The 16,194-nt window shown below is 43.5% G+C and overlaps 1 protein-coding gene across 2 annotated transcripts in view; it reads right to left on the bottom strand.

Moving 5' to 3' along the window:
• cicb (capicua transcriptional repressor b) overlaps window positions 1-15,964 on the bottom strand; it is a 40,178-nt gene extending 24,214 nt beyond the window's left edge. For both annotated transcript variants that reach the window (XM_058053007.2, XM_078790777.1), the window contains exons 1-2: window positions 15,741-15,964; window positions 4,669-8,470 (exon numbers count right to left, since the gene is read on the bottom strand). In XM_058053007.2, the coding sequence (XP_057908990.2) occupies window positions 4,669-8,389 (3,721 nt within the window). In that variant the 5' untranslated portion in view covers window positions 8,390-8,470; window positions 15,741-15,964. The remainder of the gene's footprint in view (window positions 1-4,668; window positions 8,471-15,740) is intronic.
• Between the last annotated feature and the right edge of the window lie 230 nt (window positions 15,965-16,194).

The raw sequence follows: 16,194 nt of genomic DNA, 5'->3' as shown, positions 1-16,194 counted from the left end.
CCACAACTAAAAAAAAAAAGAACAAAACCCCCTTCAACTCAAAAATTAGTTTGGTCATGCTTGATGCCAGTATTTCCAGGAAGCTAGTGGGAATGTTGCTCCAGGTAGTAAATATGGGTTCACAGAGCATCCACTGTCTGGAACTGATGTCCATTTTGGTAAACTTCCCTTTCCATCCATTCCCCAAATGTTCTAAATTGGATTTAGATCAGGGGGACATGCAAGATGGGGCAAAGGAGTGAGGTTATTCTCTGTCAGTCGGGCATTGTGAACTGCAGCGCTGTCCTGTTGAAAAAGCCAGTCATCGCCACACAGACCAGAGCCTTCAGTCGCACGGGATGGCCCCTGCAACTTCTACACACAACCATCTGCCATTTGACGCCCATGCACAAACTGGACCTCCAGGAAAAAGCACACTAGATCACCCCCTCCACTGTTCCGTGTCAGAAAAACATCTCAGGTGGGAACATTCAACAATGTTGGAAGCCATCAGGACCATTAAGGTTAAATTTTTTCTTGAATACATTTTCCATTGAAGAAAGCTTTCAATGTCCCATTTTTGGTGCTGTCGTGCAAATTCCGAATCCGCAATTTTGTGGCGCTGAAGGACATGAGACCTCTAACAACCCTTCTTTTGCAGATGCTGTCGGATGGTTATTGGACTGCAATCGGTACCAGTGACAACCTTCATCTGTTCTAAGGATCGTCCCATTTCTTGACAGACAGCTAAACGAATCCTCGTCAACCTCGTCAACATATAGACAAACAACCATTCACACTCACATTCATACCTATGGACAATTTATAGCTGATGAATTGTAAAGAACAGCATGGCTTAGTTTAACCCGTGTGAGTTTCACATCGACAGCTGGGGAGCACCACTGACATTTTAAAGTGAATGCAGAGGTAGATAAAGCTGCTGGATTCTGACCACGCATGATACTTCACATGCAGCTACTGCCACCTTGTGGATTGAATTAAAAAAAATGTCACTCATGAAGAGTTAAAAAAAACAAAACAAATATGTGTGGCACTGGACTATAAATTGCATTATTTAGAATTTTAGTTCACAAAATTAAAGACGGGCTGCACATCAAGTGGTTAGCACGCAGACCTCACAGCTAGGAGACCCGAGTTCAATCCCACCCTCGGCCATCTCTGTGTGGAGTTTGTTCTCACCGTGCATGCTTGTTTTTTTTCCAGGTACTCCGGTTTCCTCCCACATTCCAAAAACATGCTAGATTAATTGGCGACTCCAAATTGTCCATAGGTATGAATGTGAGTATGAATGGTTGTTTCAGCTAGGATAGGCTCCAGCATACTCTAATGAGGATAAGCGGTATGGAAAATGGATGTATGGACATGTTAAGCCTAGAGTGCCCTCTTGCTGCTGTGACAGTAATCTTCTCCGTTTGGTACATGTCAGTCAATATGAATTAGCATTTACGGACACATAGTCTGTAAAAAACAGTACATCAGGAGGTTGGCTACAGCCACAGCTTTTAACTTAATGCCAGTGCTTTTTGATCTGGTGCATATTGCTTCTGTAGACCATTCATTCATTCATTTTCTACCGCTTTTTCCTCACGAGGGTCGCGGGGGGTGCTGGAGCCTATCCCAGCTGTCTTCGGGCGAGAGGCAGGGTACACCCTGGACTGGCCAATCACAGGGCACATATAGACAAACAACCATTCACACTCACATTCATACCTATGGACAATTTGGAGTCGCCAATTAACCTAGCATGTTTTTGGAATGTGGGAGGAAACCGGAGTACCCGGAGAAAACCCACGCATGCACGGGGAGAACATGCAAACTCCACACAGAGATGGCCGAGGGTGGAATTGAACCCTGGTCTCCTAGCTGCGCACTAACCACTCGACCACTGTGCCACCCCTTTTGCAGACCATGTAACCAAAAATTATAGAGACTCTTAACTGAATATAAGTATTAATCAGTGCATTGGTGTATTGTGTCACCCTACCCAAATAGACGCCTCATTGTAGTTGTGCTAATAAACACCATGGGACACTATAGGTGGATAACGTCCAATCAGCTACAAGTCCAAAAAAGCAATAATGTTTGAGGAGCGTGTTGTGGCAGGCAGCAATATAGTCACAGTCAAAGTGTACAGTTTAATTTTACTGATGGTTTCTAACTAAAACTCTCATAATATCAAGTTACACACACACACACACACTTTCGGGTCACTTTGGTATATCTGCCCACACATTGTTCTACTACATCTTTACATGAGTCACAAATAACAACATCAAACGATGTCAGCAGGCTAAAGTGTACTAAATAAATTTGTCGGTCAGGTTAAGGGCAAAATACTGACACACCTATTTCTTTGCCTTTTTTATTCTTGTGTGCCGTCATCACTCTCTCTTTCTTTCAGACTAATATAAACTCCATTCTGTCTCTCTCCAAAAAAGCAAAAACAAGCTCCATAAGTGGCCTACATACACAGTACAGTACCTTCCGTCGACATTGCTGCTATTGTCATGAAATGTTAATTGTAAGTCAAGCACTGCTTTTGTTCCGATGTTATTTTTAATCTGTTTAAAATTATTTTTTCTATTTAATTGGTGTCATTGCAAATATAATGAGTGTCTATTATGGCTTCAATTACGGATAGTCAAAGTTAATCTTGTTGAATGTCCACAAAAACACTAAAGGGTTGTGCACACATACTGCAAGGTGTAAAGGACAATTTTCCTCTGCAAATGCACACAATAAACAATAAAATAAAAATAAAAAAATGTGATCTTATTTTTATTAAAGTTATGAATGAGGCCCGTGTCTTTTCAGTGCCATGTCAGCAAGCATTCATTGCACAACATTGCAGTGTTCTTTTTTTTGTTTTTTTTTTGGGTCATCAACTGTGTAATATCATGCAGATATGCGATGAATCCCAGGTGCTTACATGTTTTCAGCGTGACCGTGCAGAGACGAGAGGATTGTGGACACACAAGAAGGGATGCCATATGGGACGACAGCATGTTGGCTGAAGGGAGATGCTTTCGCTGGGCATCGCCAATGTGCCACCTTCGTGCCTTTTATAATGCGGGGGTAATCTCATTTGAGATGTGTTGCTAAAAATGATAATGCAGTTTAGCATTACTTTGCTTAAATAGCATATTTATCACGGTTATTGGTATTTTAGGATAAAAGATAGGCGATGAAGAATAATGTTTGGCACTTTTCTTGTTTATGCATGATGTAATTGGATTATCTGCATATTTCTAAGTCATTTCTGGGCTCAGTGACAGGATTCAACAGATCACATTGATGGATTTTATCTCACAATTTAGGTTATTATGGTCACACTGAAAAGAAAAAGGGAAAATTATGAGGGGGAAAAAAAGGTTGTGGAGCGATGAGAATTAGGTTGTATTGTTATGAGAATAATGTCATAAATATAAAAATAGAAGAAAAAAAATCACAGTGCTACAAATAGAAAATCTTGCAAGATTATGATACAGTTTGAACAAATTAATGTAAAAAATCCCACAGAAACCTAAATGCAAGTGGCTGAGATATTTCTACTTTATTCTTTACTCTTGTAGTATCACTATTTTCTTAAAACAATTCTCTATGACTAAAGAACCATTAAATATAACAGAAGTATACATAAGCACAGAGCTTCAATTTGTCTTGTGCAAAAAAAATAGTAGGGATTGTTTAGAATAATGTTTCTTTCTGATGATATTGTATAACAATTGCTCACTTGCAAAAATTGCATTTTACCATTTATCATGCATTGGAACCTCAGTTAGCGTATGCCCCAGTTAGCGTGGTTTTTGTTGTAATTAATTTTGCCTCGGTTAGTGTGCATTCTCTGGTTAGCATACAATATACAACATGTTTTATCATGTTGTTATGTTAATACATTGTGTGAGTCCAACTGTATTGGATGCAATGTAATTTTTTATTACAAAATGTCCTAACCTATAGCTAAACAAAATGGCAACCGGAACCGGGAGTGACTGGCAGTGCCCATCTATGATGTTATCAACGATTGACTGTCAAAAATGTCAGCATAAAACACATTGTTATAGTTTTACAATTATTGTTTTCATTAATTAATTCATTTTCTATACCACTTATCCTCACGCTTATCCTCCTGGGCATGCCGGAGCCTATCCCAGCTGTCTTTGGGCGACGGACAGGGTACACCCTGGACTGGTCGCCAGCCAATCACAGGGCACATATAGACAAACAACCATTCACACTCACATTCATACCTATGGACAATTTGGAGTCGCCAATTAACCTAGCATGTTTTTGGAATGTGGGAGGAAACCGGAGTACCCGGAGAAAACCCACGCATGCACGGGGAGAACATGCAAACTCCACACAGAGATTCCCAAGTGGAGATTCAAATCCAGGTCTTCTCTGATCTCCTGACAGCCCTCATCATTTAATGTATTTCAAAATGTAAAACTGTAAACATTATTATTATGTGTTAACTTTTTTGATTTTTTTGGAACAGATGAACTGGATTTAATTTTATTTTTCTAAATTATGATATTGTGGCTCCATTAGTTATTGCATGCTATCTGCATTACTTATTCAAAAATACCCTCTGGAGGTTCTGTAATCTGCATGCATTCAAAATGTCCCTGACCTTGTGTGATCCTGTACAAATGCAAGAGTTCTCACCTGTGCCGGGACGTCCCATTATGATGTCCTTTCGCGGTGCAGGGTGAAGGCTCTCCATGGGCAGGATCAGAGGCAGCAGCGCCGTGGGCGATGGGTGGCAGGGCACTGGCTGTTGCACCTCCCCCTCAAAGCCTCTGTTCTCCACTCGCTCCCCGGTGCTGTCCACGCTGCACGGAGCGGTAGCAGTGATCGTCGTGCCAACGGTGACCGAGAGGGCCTGCAGGGGTGTGGCAGGGGTGTCCGAGGTGGGTAAAGAGGACGGCGTTGGGGACACGAGCAGTAAAGTTTGAGCAGGACTGCGCAAAAGGACGGTGCCATTGGGGACTGGGGCAGCGGCGTTGATGGGGACAGGAACCTGGAGGCCAGGAATTGGTTGGGGTGTGAATGTGGTGATGCCATTGTCTTTAGTTAAGGTAGTTTCAACCACTCCCTCTTTTTCACCTCCTTTTCCCAAGGGACACTCGATAAATTTTGCTAGTGGAACATCTGGATTCCTCACAATGACGGGGGAGTCTCGCAAGGTCTGCTGGGATGCAGGGACCATGCGACGGGGCCCTCCATCAGGAGTGTGAGGAGAAGGAGGTGTTGGCGACACGAGCAGAGGAGGAGGGGAGGCGGTGGTGGAGGACGGGGGCCTGCTCGTGGAGGGGGTGGTCGCCCCTCTTGGCCGTGAGAAGGTGGGTGTATGGGAATGTGATGCCGGTGTCTGCGGGGACAGCACCCTGAAAGAGTTGTTGAGGTCGCCATGCTCGAGCTCTGTCTTAGGCGTGTAATTGTGGTGGTGCAGGGGGAGGGGCGGCGGGGGGTGCGCGTCTGGCTTTCGTTTACTTGGGCTCATTGGGACTGTAAATGTCAGGTTGCTGTGGAACGAGGGCTGGACGCCTGAAATGTGTCTCTCACGTTCCCCACCACCGGCTGGAGTAGTTGCCTTGCTGTTCCCGCCCCCTCCTCCTCCCCCCGTCCCACTGAGCTGTCTGTGCTTCCGGTGCTGAAGAACCGGCGAGGCAGTAATCGGGGAAAAGTTCGCAGGCCGGAAGCCAAACAGTGGTGAGGGTGACGGAGAGGGGGCTGGGGAGAAAGGGGACTGGTTTGAGATAGGAGAAAAGGATGGGGTTCCGGAGCGGGAGCTTCCGAGTGACACCAACATGGTGGCCGCCTCGCACTCGTCAAAGTCAAACCGCGCTGACAAGTCGTGCGGGAGGACGGAGGGCAAGAGCAAACGAGGTCTGGAGTCTCCCCTGCTACTCGTCTCGCTGCTCCCCCTTGATGTGTCGTCCCATTCGAACTCACTGCTCGCTCGACCCCGCAGGTCCGAGGGAGTCACCGTCCCTGAGCTGCTGCCTCCCCCTCCGCCCCTCTCACCCCCTGCAGCGGCCTCCATCTCCTTGGTCCTCATGGACAGATGTCTGGAGCAGTAGCCACGCCGCTGCGACTCCTTCATGCAGCCCTCCCTGGAACACAACCTCCTCCATTGCTTACCATTAAACTTTTTACGGATGCCATTCTGTGTGCACACAACATCGCCCTTCTTGTACTTCTGCTGAGCCAACGAGAGGGGTGTCCTGGAGCGGGAAGAGGTAGAGGAATTGCCCCCCAAGGATAACGGTGTCGGGGTCTGAGTGGGAGTGATCTTGGTCGGAGGTAGATTTGGAGTATTGTTCATGTCAGACCCGAGTAAGGCAGGTGAAGGAGGAGGTTGGGGGCTTGTAAGAGTGGGGAAATGAGGGGTGCCCAAACCCCTTACAACAGAGAGGTGGGGGGAGGGGGAGGATGAGTGGTAGTTATTGGACTTTGATATTATGTTTATGTGCTGTGAGGGGGCGGAGTTCGATTTGGGTGCTGTGGATATTGCCATATTAAAATGAGATACCTCGACATCTTCATCTGGGATGTTGGTTTGTTTCTGTCTCTTTCTGTCTGAGAAGTCCTCACGGCACCCATGGACTGTGGTCGCCCCCCCACTAGAAGTGACGGTGGACGAATGGCGAGGTGGATGCCCGTTTCCGTAGGGATTCACGGCAGCAACCCCTTGATGAGACAAACCGTGGCTCAACCTTGCCCCCCCTCCCAGTACGCCCATTCCACTGCTCAACTGACAAACCTCTCTCTCCACCTCCATCTCCTCCCGCCACTCTCTTTCTTCCCTCTCCCTTTCCCGCTCTCTCTCCCGCACCCCTCCTCCATCCAAGTGCGGGACATCCCAGGGTGGGGTGAGTAGTCTCAGGCTTTGTCGGGAAACCCACACAGTCAAAGTTTTCCTTTTGTCTCCGCCCTGACGGACCGCGCCACCACCCACAGGATCTGTGTCTTCACTCAGGACTACCTGGTAAGGGAACGAGACACCAGGGTGGGGGTCAACCTGAGAGACGACTCCCTCTCTGTACAGTAAAGGACCCCCATCTTCTCCACCAAAGGGCACACACACTTTGGTACCGACAGCAACAGGCGAAATACCGGGTGGGGGCGCATCCAAGACTAAGTCAACAACACCTCCTAATGATGTCATCATGGTCCCATCATCAAAAGGATATTTAATAAGAGTCCCCTTTCCTTGTAGCTGTACTTCAACAGTACCCGCACTGACCCCCCTCACCACTCCAGGTCTGAACACTGGGGACACCAGACACAAGTCCCTCTCCTTGAAACCCCCGCCTGTAGACCCGACAGAGCTCTCCTTGGGGCTGCGTATCTGACGAGCCAAGACTCTCTGGTTTTTCAAACCTTTAGCAAGAGCTTCTGCGAGCCCCCCTGCACCGCTGACCCCTTTGGGCAGTGAATTAAGAAGGGGCGTCGGGGCGTGGGGGCTCTTTTGATTACTTGGTCCGTTTGCTTCTATCACGTCCATATCAGATGAGTGCTCACTGGCTGTGTCGGTGGAGGATGAGCGCACTGAGTTAGGGGCCCCTTCAGATTCATTCTCGCCTACTTGGGGCTCTTTTTCTAGGGGGGTTACTGTCCTGAGAGCCCCGTCGTCTATGGAGGCTTGGTTTTTTTCTGTTGCTTTACCGTTGGTGTGTTCAACTGATGGCTGATTACCTGAGCAAGCATTTACACTGCTAGTGTTAGTACTACTGTTCATGCTAGCATTAACTATGTTGTTAATTAAATGACTAATATTGTTGCAGTTTTTGACATTGTTCATCGCCATGGTTACACTGTCACCGATTTTGCTGTTGCTATTGCAGGAAGTGTTGCCTGTAGTTGCAGGGCTGGAGGTAGGAAGGGTAGCGGGAGGAGTGGCGTTGTTCACAAAGTGCTCATACGTGTATTTCTTCTTGGGAACCCGAGCCTTGAACGTGGCTGTCTTTCTGCTGGACACCGAGGCCGGGTTGGGGTTGTGGTTTGTGGTCACGGGCGGCGTGATGGGAGAGGTAGGAGATGCTACGGAGTCGACGGATGAGCTGCGGCGTCCCGTCGTTTCTTTCGCCGTATCGGTCGCATCCTTCTCGACTGGCGACTCGGTGAGTTTCTTTAACCCGGTGGACTCGCCCCTCCTGGGGGGGTCTCTGTCTGTGGTGGGCTCCTCGAGTAGTTTGGCGGCTACAGGTGGGCACTGCTTGGACAAAGTGCTCGCTGTGCTCTGTGAGTTTTTTCCAGGTGACTCCCTCTTGATCCTTTTGGAGTCTTTCTCTTGGGAAGGCTGTACGCCCGCCTTCCTTCGTCCACCTCGGCCTCTCGACGATGAAGGGGATCGTCCCCGTTGTTTTTTTTGCGGTCTCATTTCTTCTGTCCTGCAGATTATATGGCGCTTGTCTTCTTTCTTTTCTTTAAGGCACTTTGCTTTTTTCTCTCTATTGCAGAGCTACAAGGAAAGAGGAAGACATTTGTTTAATATTCATTCATTCATTCATTTTCTACCGCTTAACCTCACTAGGGTCGCGGGGGTGCTGGAGCCTATCCCAGCTGTCTTCGGGCGAGAGGCGGGGACACACCCTGGACTGGTCGCCAGCCAATCACAGGGCACATATAGACAAACAACCATTCACACTCACATTCATACCTATGGACAATTTTGGAGTCGCTAATTAACCTAGCATGTTTTTGGAATGTGGGAGGAAACCGGAGTACCCGGAGAAAAACCCGTGCATGCACGGGGTGAACATGAAAACTCCACACAGAGATAGCCAAGGGTGGAATTGAACCCTGGTCTCCGAGCTGTGAGGTCTGCGCGCTAACCACTCGCCACCCATTTGTTTAATATCATTCATTCATTCATTCATTCATTTTCTACCGCTTACCCTCACTAGGGTGGCGGGGGTGCTGGAGCCTATCCCAGCTGTCTTCGGGCGAAAGGCGGGGTACACCCTGGACTGGTCGCCAGCCAATCACAGACCATTCACATTCACATTCATACCTATGGACAATTTTGGAGTCGCTAATTAGCCTAGCATGTTTTTGGAATGTGGGAGGAAACTGGAGTACCCGGAGAAAAACCCGAGAACATGAAAACTCCACACAGAGATGGCCAAGTGTGGAATTGAACCCTGGTCTCCTAGCTGTGAGGTCTGCGCGCTAACCACTAGACCGCCGTGCCACCCATTTGTTTAATATCTTTACTCAAAAATCGGAATTGTCATGGATGAACATTTGACATTTGCTCTGAAGCATCCTCTATAATTGCAGTCGGCTTGTGTGAGGATTTATGAACTTGACTCATAAAAGCTTCCTGCAGACGTTTTTTGAAAAAAAAAAAAAAAAAAAAAAAGGATATTCAAGGTCAATCCACTTCCTTATCTAAGTATGCAAAAATATGTTTTACTCGGACATGCAATGGATGTTGCAAAACACTCCTACTTCTTCAACTTCGCAATAACAAACAATTCCGTTTGCCTTCCATCGGGGAGGAAAGGGGTTGGCAGCGGCCTGGGTGAGGTCACCCAACAACGCGTGAGTGTGTGAGTGGGAGAAGAGGTAGTAGCGTGCGAATGTTTGTGAAAAAGAGACCGCTCTTGAGAAGTCGCTGGGAATTTCCACAGCCTCGCTGCTCGGCATTGCCGGGGCTTCTCTCTTCGTCTTCGCTCGCTCTCACACTTTTCTCCATGTCTCAGTCTTTCCCAGTTGGCAGGAGGAGGAAGCAAACGTAAGCGTGGGTGTTGTTGTCCTCCTTCATAATTAAACCAACACACCGGACGCGTACACACACACATTCATAAGGTGACCTTGTTGTTAAAAAAAACACCGTAAAACACAATAGGTAACAAATCACCTCGCTTGTGTGCAGCATTCTTAAAAGACTACAATATAAACTCTCTTGTTTGACCTTTGACCTTACATTTCAACAAAGGAGTTACATCGTCAGATACATTTACAGTTATTATTGTATCATGTATCAGAGTAATGCCATGACGATTCCACAACCAGTGTATACAGAAAGTAAACACTGAAAAATGCAGCCTTTTCAAATACGATAAATGAAAATGAAAGTAAACATAATGTGACTATTAACATATTGAATCCAACTGAATCAAAAACAAAAAATTAGGTGGTTGCAAATGTATGAAACATTACTAAAGCCTGACTTAAAAACTATTCAGAAAGCTTTAATCTAAATGTATTATCATAACATTACGAGGATTTTTGTTTTTTTTGTATTACAATTTTTTTTAGACATTTATAATTTTATGAGAAAATCATGTAATATTACAAGAAAAATATCAAAATTATGAGTAAACTCCTGATAATAAAGTTGAAATATTTCCAGAAAGGAAGTCATACTTTTTCAAAACAAAAGTCCTCATTTTATGGCAATTCAAAGTTAACTAGACGACAACTACAAACAAAATAACTTATACACTTATAATATGTAGTGTTATACTTATAACACCACAAGAAACCGTGTAACTGCATTATACAGTAGTCTTTTTTTTATTTTTAGAATTTTATTCTTGTAAAATAATAACAAACTATTCTTTACTTGACATTTGTCAGGTTGTTGCTTTCAACACAAACAGCGGACTAGCAGTTTGATAAATAAATAGCAGTTTTGTTAAATAAAACTAAAGTTTTGATCAAGACAAACATTTGACCTGTAGCCTGTAAAATTCAATTGAAAAAGACACATTTGTTGGGGGGATTTTTTAGTAAAAATAATAAAGTAATCAAGTAATAATAATCATAATAATGATGAAATAATAAAGTAAAAAATAAACTGTGTGCATGAAGTAGTTTGGGCAATTTTTTTGCAAGTTATTTTCTTGTAATATTACAATTTTACTTTTACTTTTCACTTGTCTGACAACTATCAGCACAATGGTTGGCACTGCCCTTTCACACAGGTGTCATCCCGCCTCTGTTCTGGCTCATTTCCATGACAAAAAGCAGCTATTTAATAACATATATTGTTATTATGTACTGTGTTATTAACATAGCACATAAATGTTCAATATCAATATGACTTAAAGCAAATGTCTGCTGTTTCATAGAATGTCACTAAATAGAGAATAGCAGGAAGAAGTCAGCTGTTCTTGACCGACCAACAGCATTGCTCGCTAAGATCTGATCTTAGCTCGGAAAAATGTGTTCGGTCATGCTCTTGGTGCCGCGTGTGTGTGTGTGTGTGTGTCTATGTCTGTGTGTGTGCAGCCGAGTGTGCAAGTACTGGCATTCTGTTGTAACAGAGAGCCTGATTTTTTTTTTTCTGGCATCTTGACCCATCGCTTTATTATTTTCACTGGAAAGTATTTGGGCGAGTACATTGGTGTTACTGTTTTTTTTCACAACAGCCTTCTTTTCCTTCTTACTAGTATTCTGAAAATCTGTCGCAGCATTGCCCTTGTTCACTCAAGAAAAAAAGAATTGGAATTCGGAGGTTGGAGAAAACGCATGAGAGGGTTCTACACTTATTCCCTATTAGGACGCCATACTAAAATTAATATGATGTACCATTTACTGTATTTGTGTTTTTTGTATCCCTCAAAAAATTCAGAAAAAGACCCAAGAGGAATTGTTATAAAAACACCCAAAATGATCGTCATACAGTACTAACCCAAATATCTGACAGGTCTGAAAAATATGAGTCGTCTTATATTTGGAGTTTTTACATGCAATCAAACAAGGTGGTGCCAAATGACTAAAGCGCCCTAAAGCGAGCCAGAGCTTTTCTTACCGCAATAACTTGAAAAGATGCAACTGCGACCTAAAAGAAGTGAAGAGTTACGTTCAAGATGCTAATTTTAAGATCGTGACGATCAATTCAGCAAAGTCATCAACCGACCGTCGAGCTACTCAGCTGTTTATTGCACTACCCGTTGTTGTTTTGCTGATAACAAAAACATTTAGAAACTTGAACATTAATTTTCTTAAAATAAATCGGCACTCTTATAATCATGGGTCGTCTTATATTCGGGTCATAAAAATATCAATACCGTTTTTGCTACCTGAGTTTGCCATCACATTTTAACTTGTTATGTTGCTAGGACTCGCGGGTAAACTGGCTTGTGGCGTTTGAGCTGATATAACCATGAATATTCATATTTTATATGTAAGTTGTTAATATAATTACCGTATTTTCCGGACTATAAGTCACATTTTTTTAATTGGTTGGCTGTTCCTGCAACTTATACTCCAGAGTGACTGTTTATGTTACATAAACATTGGACACATTTTCTGTTTATGTTTATTTTTTGTGTAGCTAAATAACTATTATGTTAGCATATCTTACACCTATTCAGCCTGTTCTCTATTATTTTATTAGTTAGAACTTGCCTTCCAAGATGACGCAATGTCTGTTTTGGTGAAGTAGTTTGTAAAATAAATTACCCGAAAAAAAATGTGACTTATGTATGTTTTTTTCTACCTAATGATGCATTTTTGGCCTTGTGCGACTTATACTCTGGAGCGACTTATAGTCCAGAAAATACGGTATTTGTTGATTTAAATGTGGTGCTCCTGTGTATGATTAGATGGAGCCCACGTACCACCAGCGAATCAACTGTGATATTGTTTATACTAAAGCATCTATAGCAGGGGTCTCAAACATGCGGCCCGCGGGCCAAATGTGGCCCGCAGGACACTAGTTTGATATGAAAGTTTAATGTTAGTGCAGCCCGCGCAAGTTTGATATGGATGCTGTATGGTATCATGTACCCAGAAAAAATTATTATGTTTGATTAATGTTCATGTTAAAGGTTAAATAACTGTTAATAGTTATCCTCCCTATCCATGTGGAAGTGGTAAGTTTTTGGCTTTTTAAGTTTAAAGGAAATAACTTGAAGGCTACCGTTTAGGTCGCTAGCTCTCTAGTTTGCGAGTTAGCATGTGTCTCAAGACCCTGCAGTTACGCAATATGTTGTCAATAAAAAGTGTATAAATGTGAGTCGTGTTTTGTCATGTCTACAGGGCTCTAATAATTCTTTGTTAATTTTAATCAGAAAAAAATAATTTGTCTACCCACAAACTATATGTGGTTTCTTAAGTTTTTATTATTTGCTGTTTTATTATTATTATTATATTTATTACTGATTGATTGATTTTCTTTATTTGTTTATGTATTTTTCATCTTATTTTGTGCAGAAAAATAAAAATTAAGATATTTGAGAACAGTGGAATGTTTTATCAGAGCTTTTCTTGTAGAAAATTGGAACCAAAGCAAAGTTTTTTCATTTTTTCAAAACCTGATGCGGCCCAGTCTCGCCCAGACCCGAGCTCCAGTGGCCCCCAAGTAAATTGAGTCTGAGACCCCTGATCTATAGGTTTAATATATATATATAAAGAAGTGGTCTTGTGGGCCATGTATGATCAATAGGCCACAGGTTAATAGAGGAAGACATACAGTATAATGATTGCATAAGTCCCGTTATTTTAAACAATAAAGATATAGATGTATTTCAAATTTGGCTGGACAAGTCTGGAGGATTAACCCAAAAGAAGGTCAAAGCTCCCGTCGTCATGTAATATTTGTGATGACTGCACACTGCCAAGCGATGCCTCCGTGTGTTGAAGCGTTGACAAGACAAGACGACCGGCGGCTGTCGTTTCCATGGCGCTGGACCGGACAAACACTGTAAACAATGTAAAACCAGCTCCCCTTGTCCTCTGCGTGGCGACGACGACTTTAAACTTTACACACACATTTAAACGCTCTCTCGGTGCACCAAATTTACAGTGCAGCCATGCACGCGTTGTGAACACACACACGCATCTTCTGCGTTAATAGAGCATATTTTTGGTTCAATCTACACATATAAGAGATATTACTGCTTCTAAATAAAGAATGCAAATGTAGATGCCTAACAAGAGCGGGTTATTTTGCCTGCACGCAACACACAACATCAAACTGGCAAGCAAATACACACAATATTCCAATTAGGACAAAATATGGCAGTGTATTTGCAAGATACTGCATGCACTGCATCTTCTTTTAAAGCGTATTATGGCTGCAGTCAGTGACGACGAGGCAAATGACAAGCTGTGATAATGGGAGAAGACCACCACCGGGATGCTTTTGCCCTTAAGTGGGTCACCCAGGGGTCCTGTCATTTTGAGGATCTTTGACTCACGTTTTTTTGCAGTATGTCCTTAAAAACAGCAGACCGCTCCTGTCATCGAGAGGATCTAACGTTTTGGCAGCAGGTCCTGAGCACTTATTTTATAGGAAGGCTCTTTAACAGGCAATTTTTCCTTAAAAACAACATGGATCTCCTGTTACAAAGAGGATATTTGAATATTGTTTTTGTAGTACATCCTTACAGACAGCAGAGCATTCACGTCATATAGAAGATATTCGACTTAAGTTTTGTTTTTTAAAAACAGCAGAGAACTACATTCATGTAGAGGATCTTTGCTTTTGCTGTCATTTCTTAAAAACAGCTGTAATTTTAAGCGTTCTTGCAGTCGGTCCAAACAGCAGTGATGAAGTGTGTAATGGAAGAGAAATGCGTCAAATCACAGGTGATTTCTTGGGGACCAAATGCAAGAATTGACATACTAACGACATATCAATAACATAACTGATGACTGTTGGTAAATATATCGATTATTATACGCCAAATAGGACAAATATGTGGCTTATTTTGCTTGCACGCAACACACACACACACACACACACAGAAAGGGGGGGTGGGATCTCAATGTCAACACATATGCATCCTCCTTTGAAGCGTTTATGGATGCCGTCAGTGACGACAACGCAAATGACATTCCATAATGATAGTAGAAGACCACCATCACCACCTCCACAGGGTAACACCGAGCTTTTTGCCCTTAACTGGGTCACCCTGGGAGGTAGGAGGATGCACTTTAAAGACAAAAAAATGTGTCTAAAAAATTATTCCGCAAAGATATATAAAGAACTTAAAGAGTTAAGATGCCACTCACTATTAAGCAATGGCAGTGTGCAGGAAAGTCCCAGTGTGTTGATGTGCTAGTACTACTACTGCACTATAATAACATGCTATGACTCAAGGCTGCTGCCTCCAGTCTGCATACTCGTAAACAAAACAAGGCAAATCTACAAGAGTTGAGTGACGTTTCTAACAGGATAGGCCGGAATCATCCTCTTCTTCCTTTCATTCTTTTTTATTACTAAACACAACCCCCATATATGCCAGTCATTAAGTTATTAAAGTGTCACTTTTGTTAAAGTCGGCTAGCTTAAGTCAGAAGGGAACATGCTAGTGGTGATGGTTGTAACCTTCGTAGTACGCATTACTACACAGCCACGAGCTACACTAAATCACCAAAGTGGGCTCTTTAATGGCGACATTAGCGACATATTAGCTCGAATTTGTGTGTGTTTTTTTTATATATCAACTCTAAACGCTCAGTCTCGGAACCGCAGTGCTACAAATAGGGTCGACTTGTTTATCTACTCGACGCCAACGCGGAAAAGGTGGCGAAAAAAGTAGCGAAAGCGTGTAATTGAGTGGGATTGGTGTTAAATGGTGGTGTAGTTTTCATGTAGGACATTTTGGGAAAGTTTTAAAGCTGTCGTGTACTCGTAGCCTTCCTCGCAAAAGCGGTTGCTCCGGGAAAAATAAGCTCGACAATAACCCATTTGTGTGGCATTTATTAGCGTGCAAGAAATGTATTCAGGGTCACATTTCCTCCATTTGTAACTTTTAGTGTAAACTCACCCGAGTAGAGCTTCACCAGGAGAGAAGAAAAAAAAGATTTATGTTCTTATTTTGCGGATGAGGCAGCTCCCCAGCACCCGCTTAACATCCCTCGGCTGTCGGCTTGGCACTTTCACTTTTCTTCCAGGGAACATGGTCTGTGTCCCCCTACTAAGCAGCAGCACAACACACAAACTCCCATCAAGGATACGCAAAAGTATCGCTCGTCTTTTTCCACTACAGTCACAAAATGGTGAATGAACCACTAACAGCTGGACTAGGGGACCAATCACAGCTCGCTGACAGGTACAGTATCCAATCAGAGTGGGTGTCCCATGAAGAGAGGGCGTGGCTGGCTGTCAAGGTCCGCATGACTGACATAGGGTGCCGGCCAATGGTGGTGGTTGTTGGTAAGCTTGACCGGTGTACCTTCCTAAAGGTTACAGTAGCCAATAGGAGTTCTGGGAACCATAGG

This window comes from Doryrhamphus excisus, linkage group LG5 (genome assembly GCF_037039965.1).
Source record: "Doryrhamphus excisus strain RoL-2023G ecotype Guam linkage group LG5, RoL_Dexc_Guam_v1.1, whole genome shotgun sequence".
In the NCBI taxonomy this organism is placed as follows: domain Eukaryota; kingdom Metazoa; phylum Chordata; class Actinopteri; order Syngnathiformes; family Syngnathidae; genus Doryrhamphus; species Doryrhamphus excisus.
The sequence above is the reverse complement of the archived record's forward strand: the minus strand, read 5'-3'. Positions and strand labels throughout refer to the sequence as shown.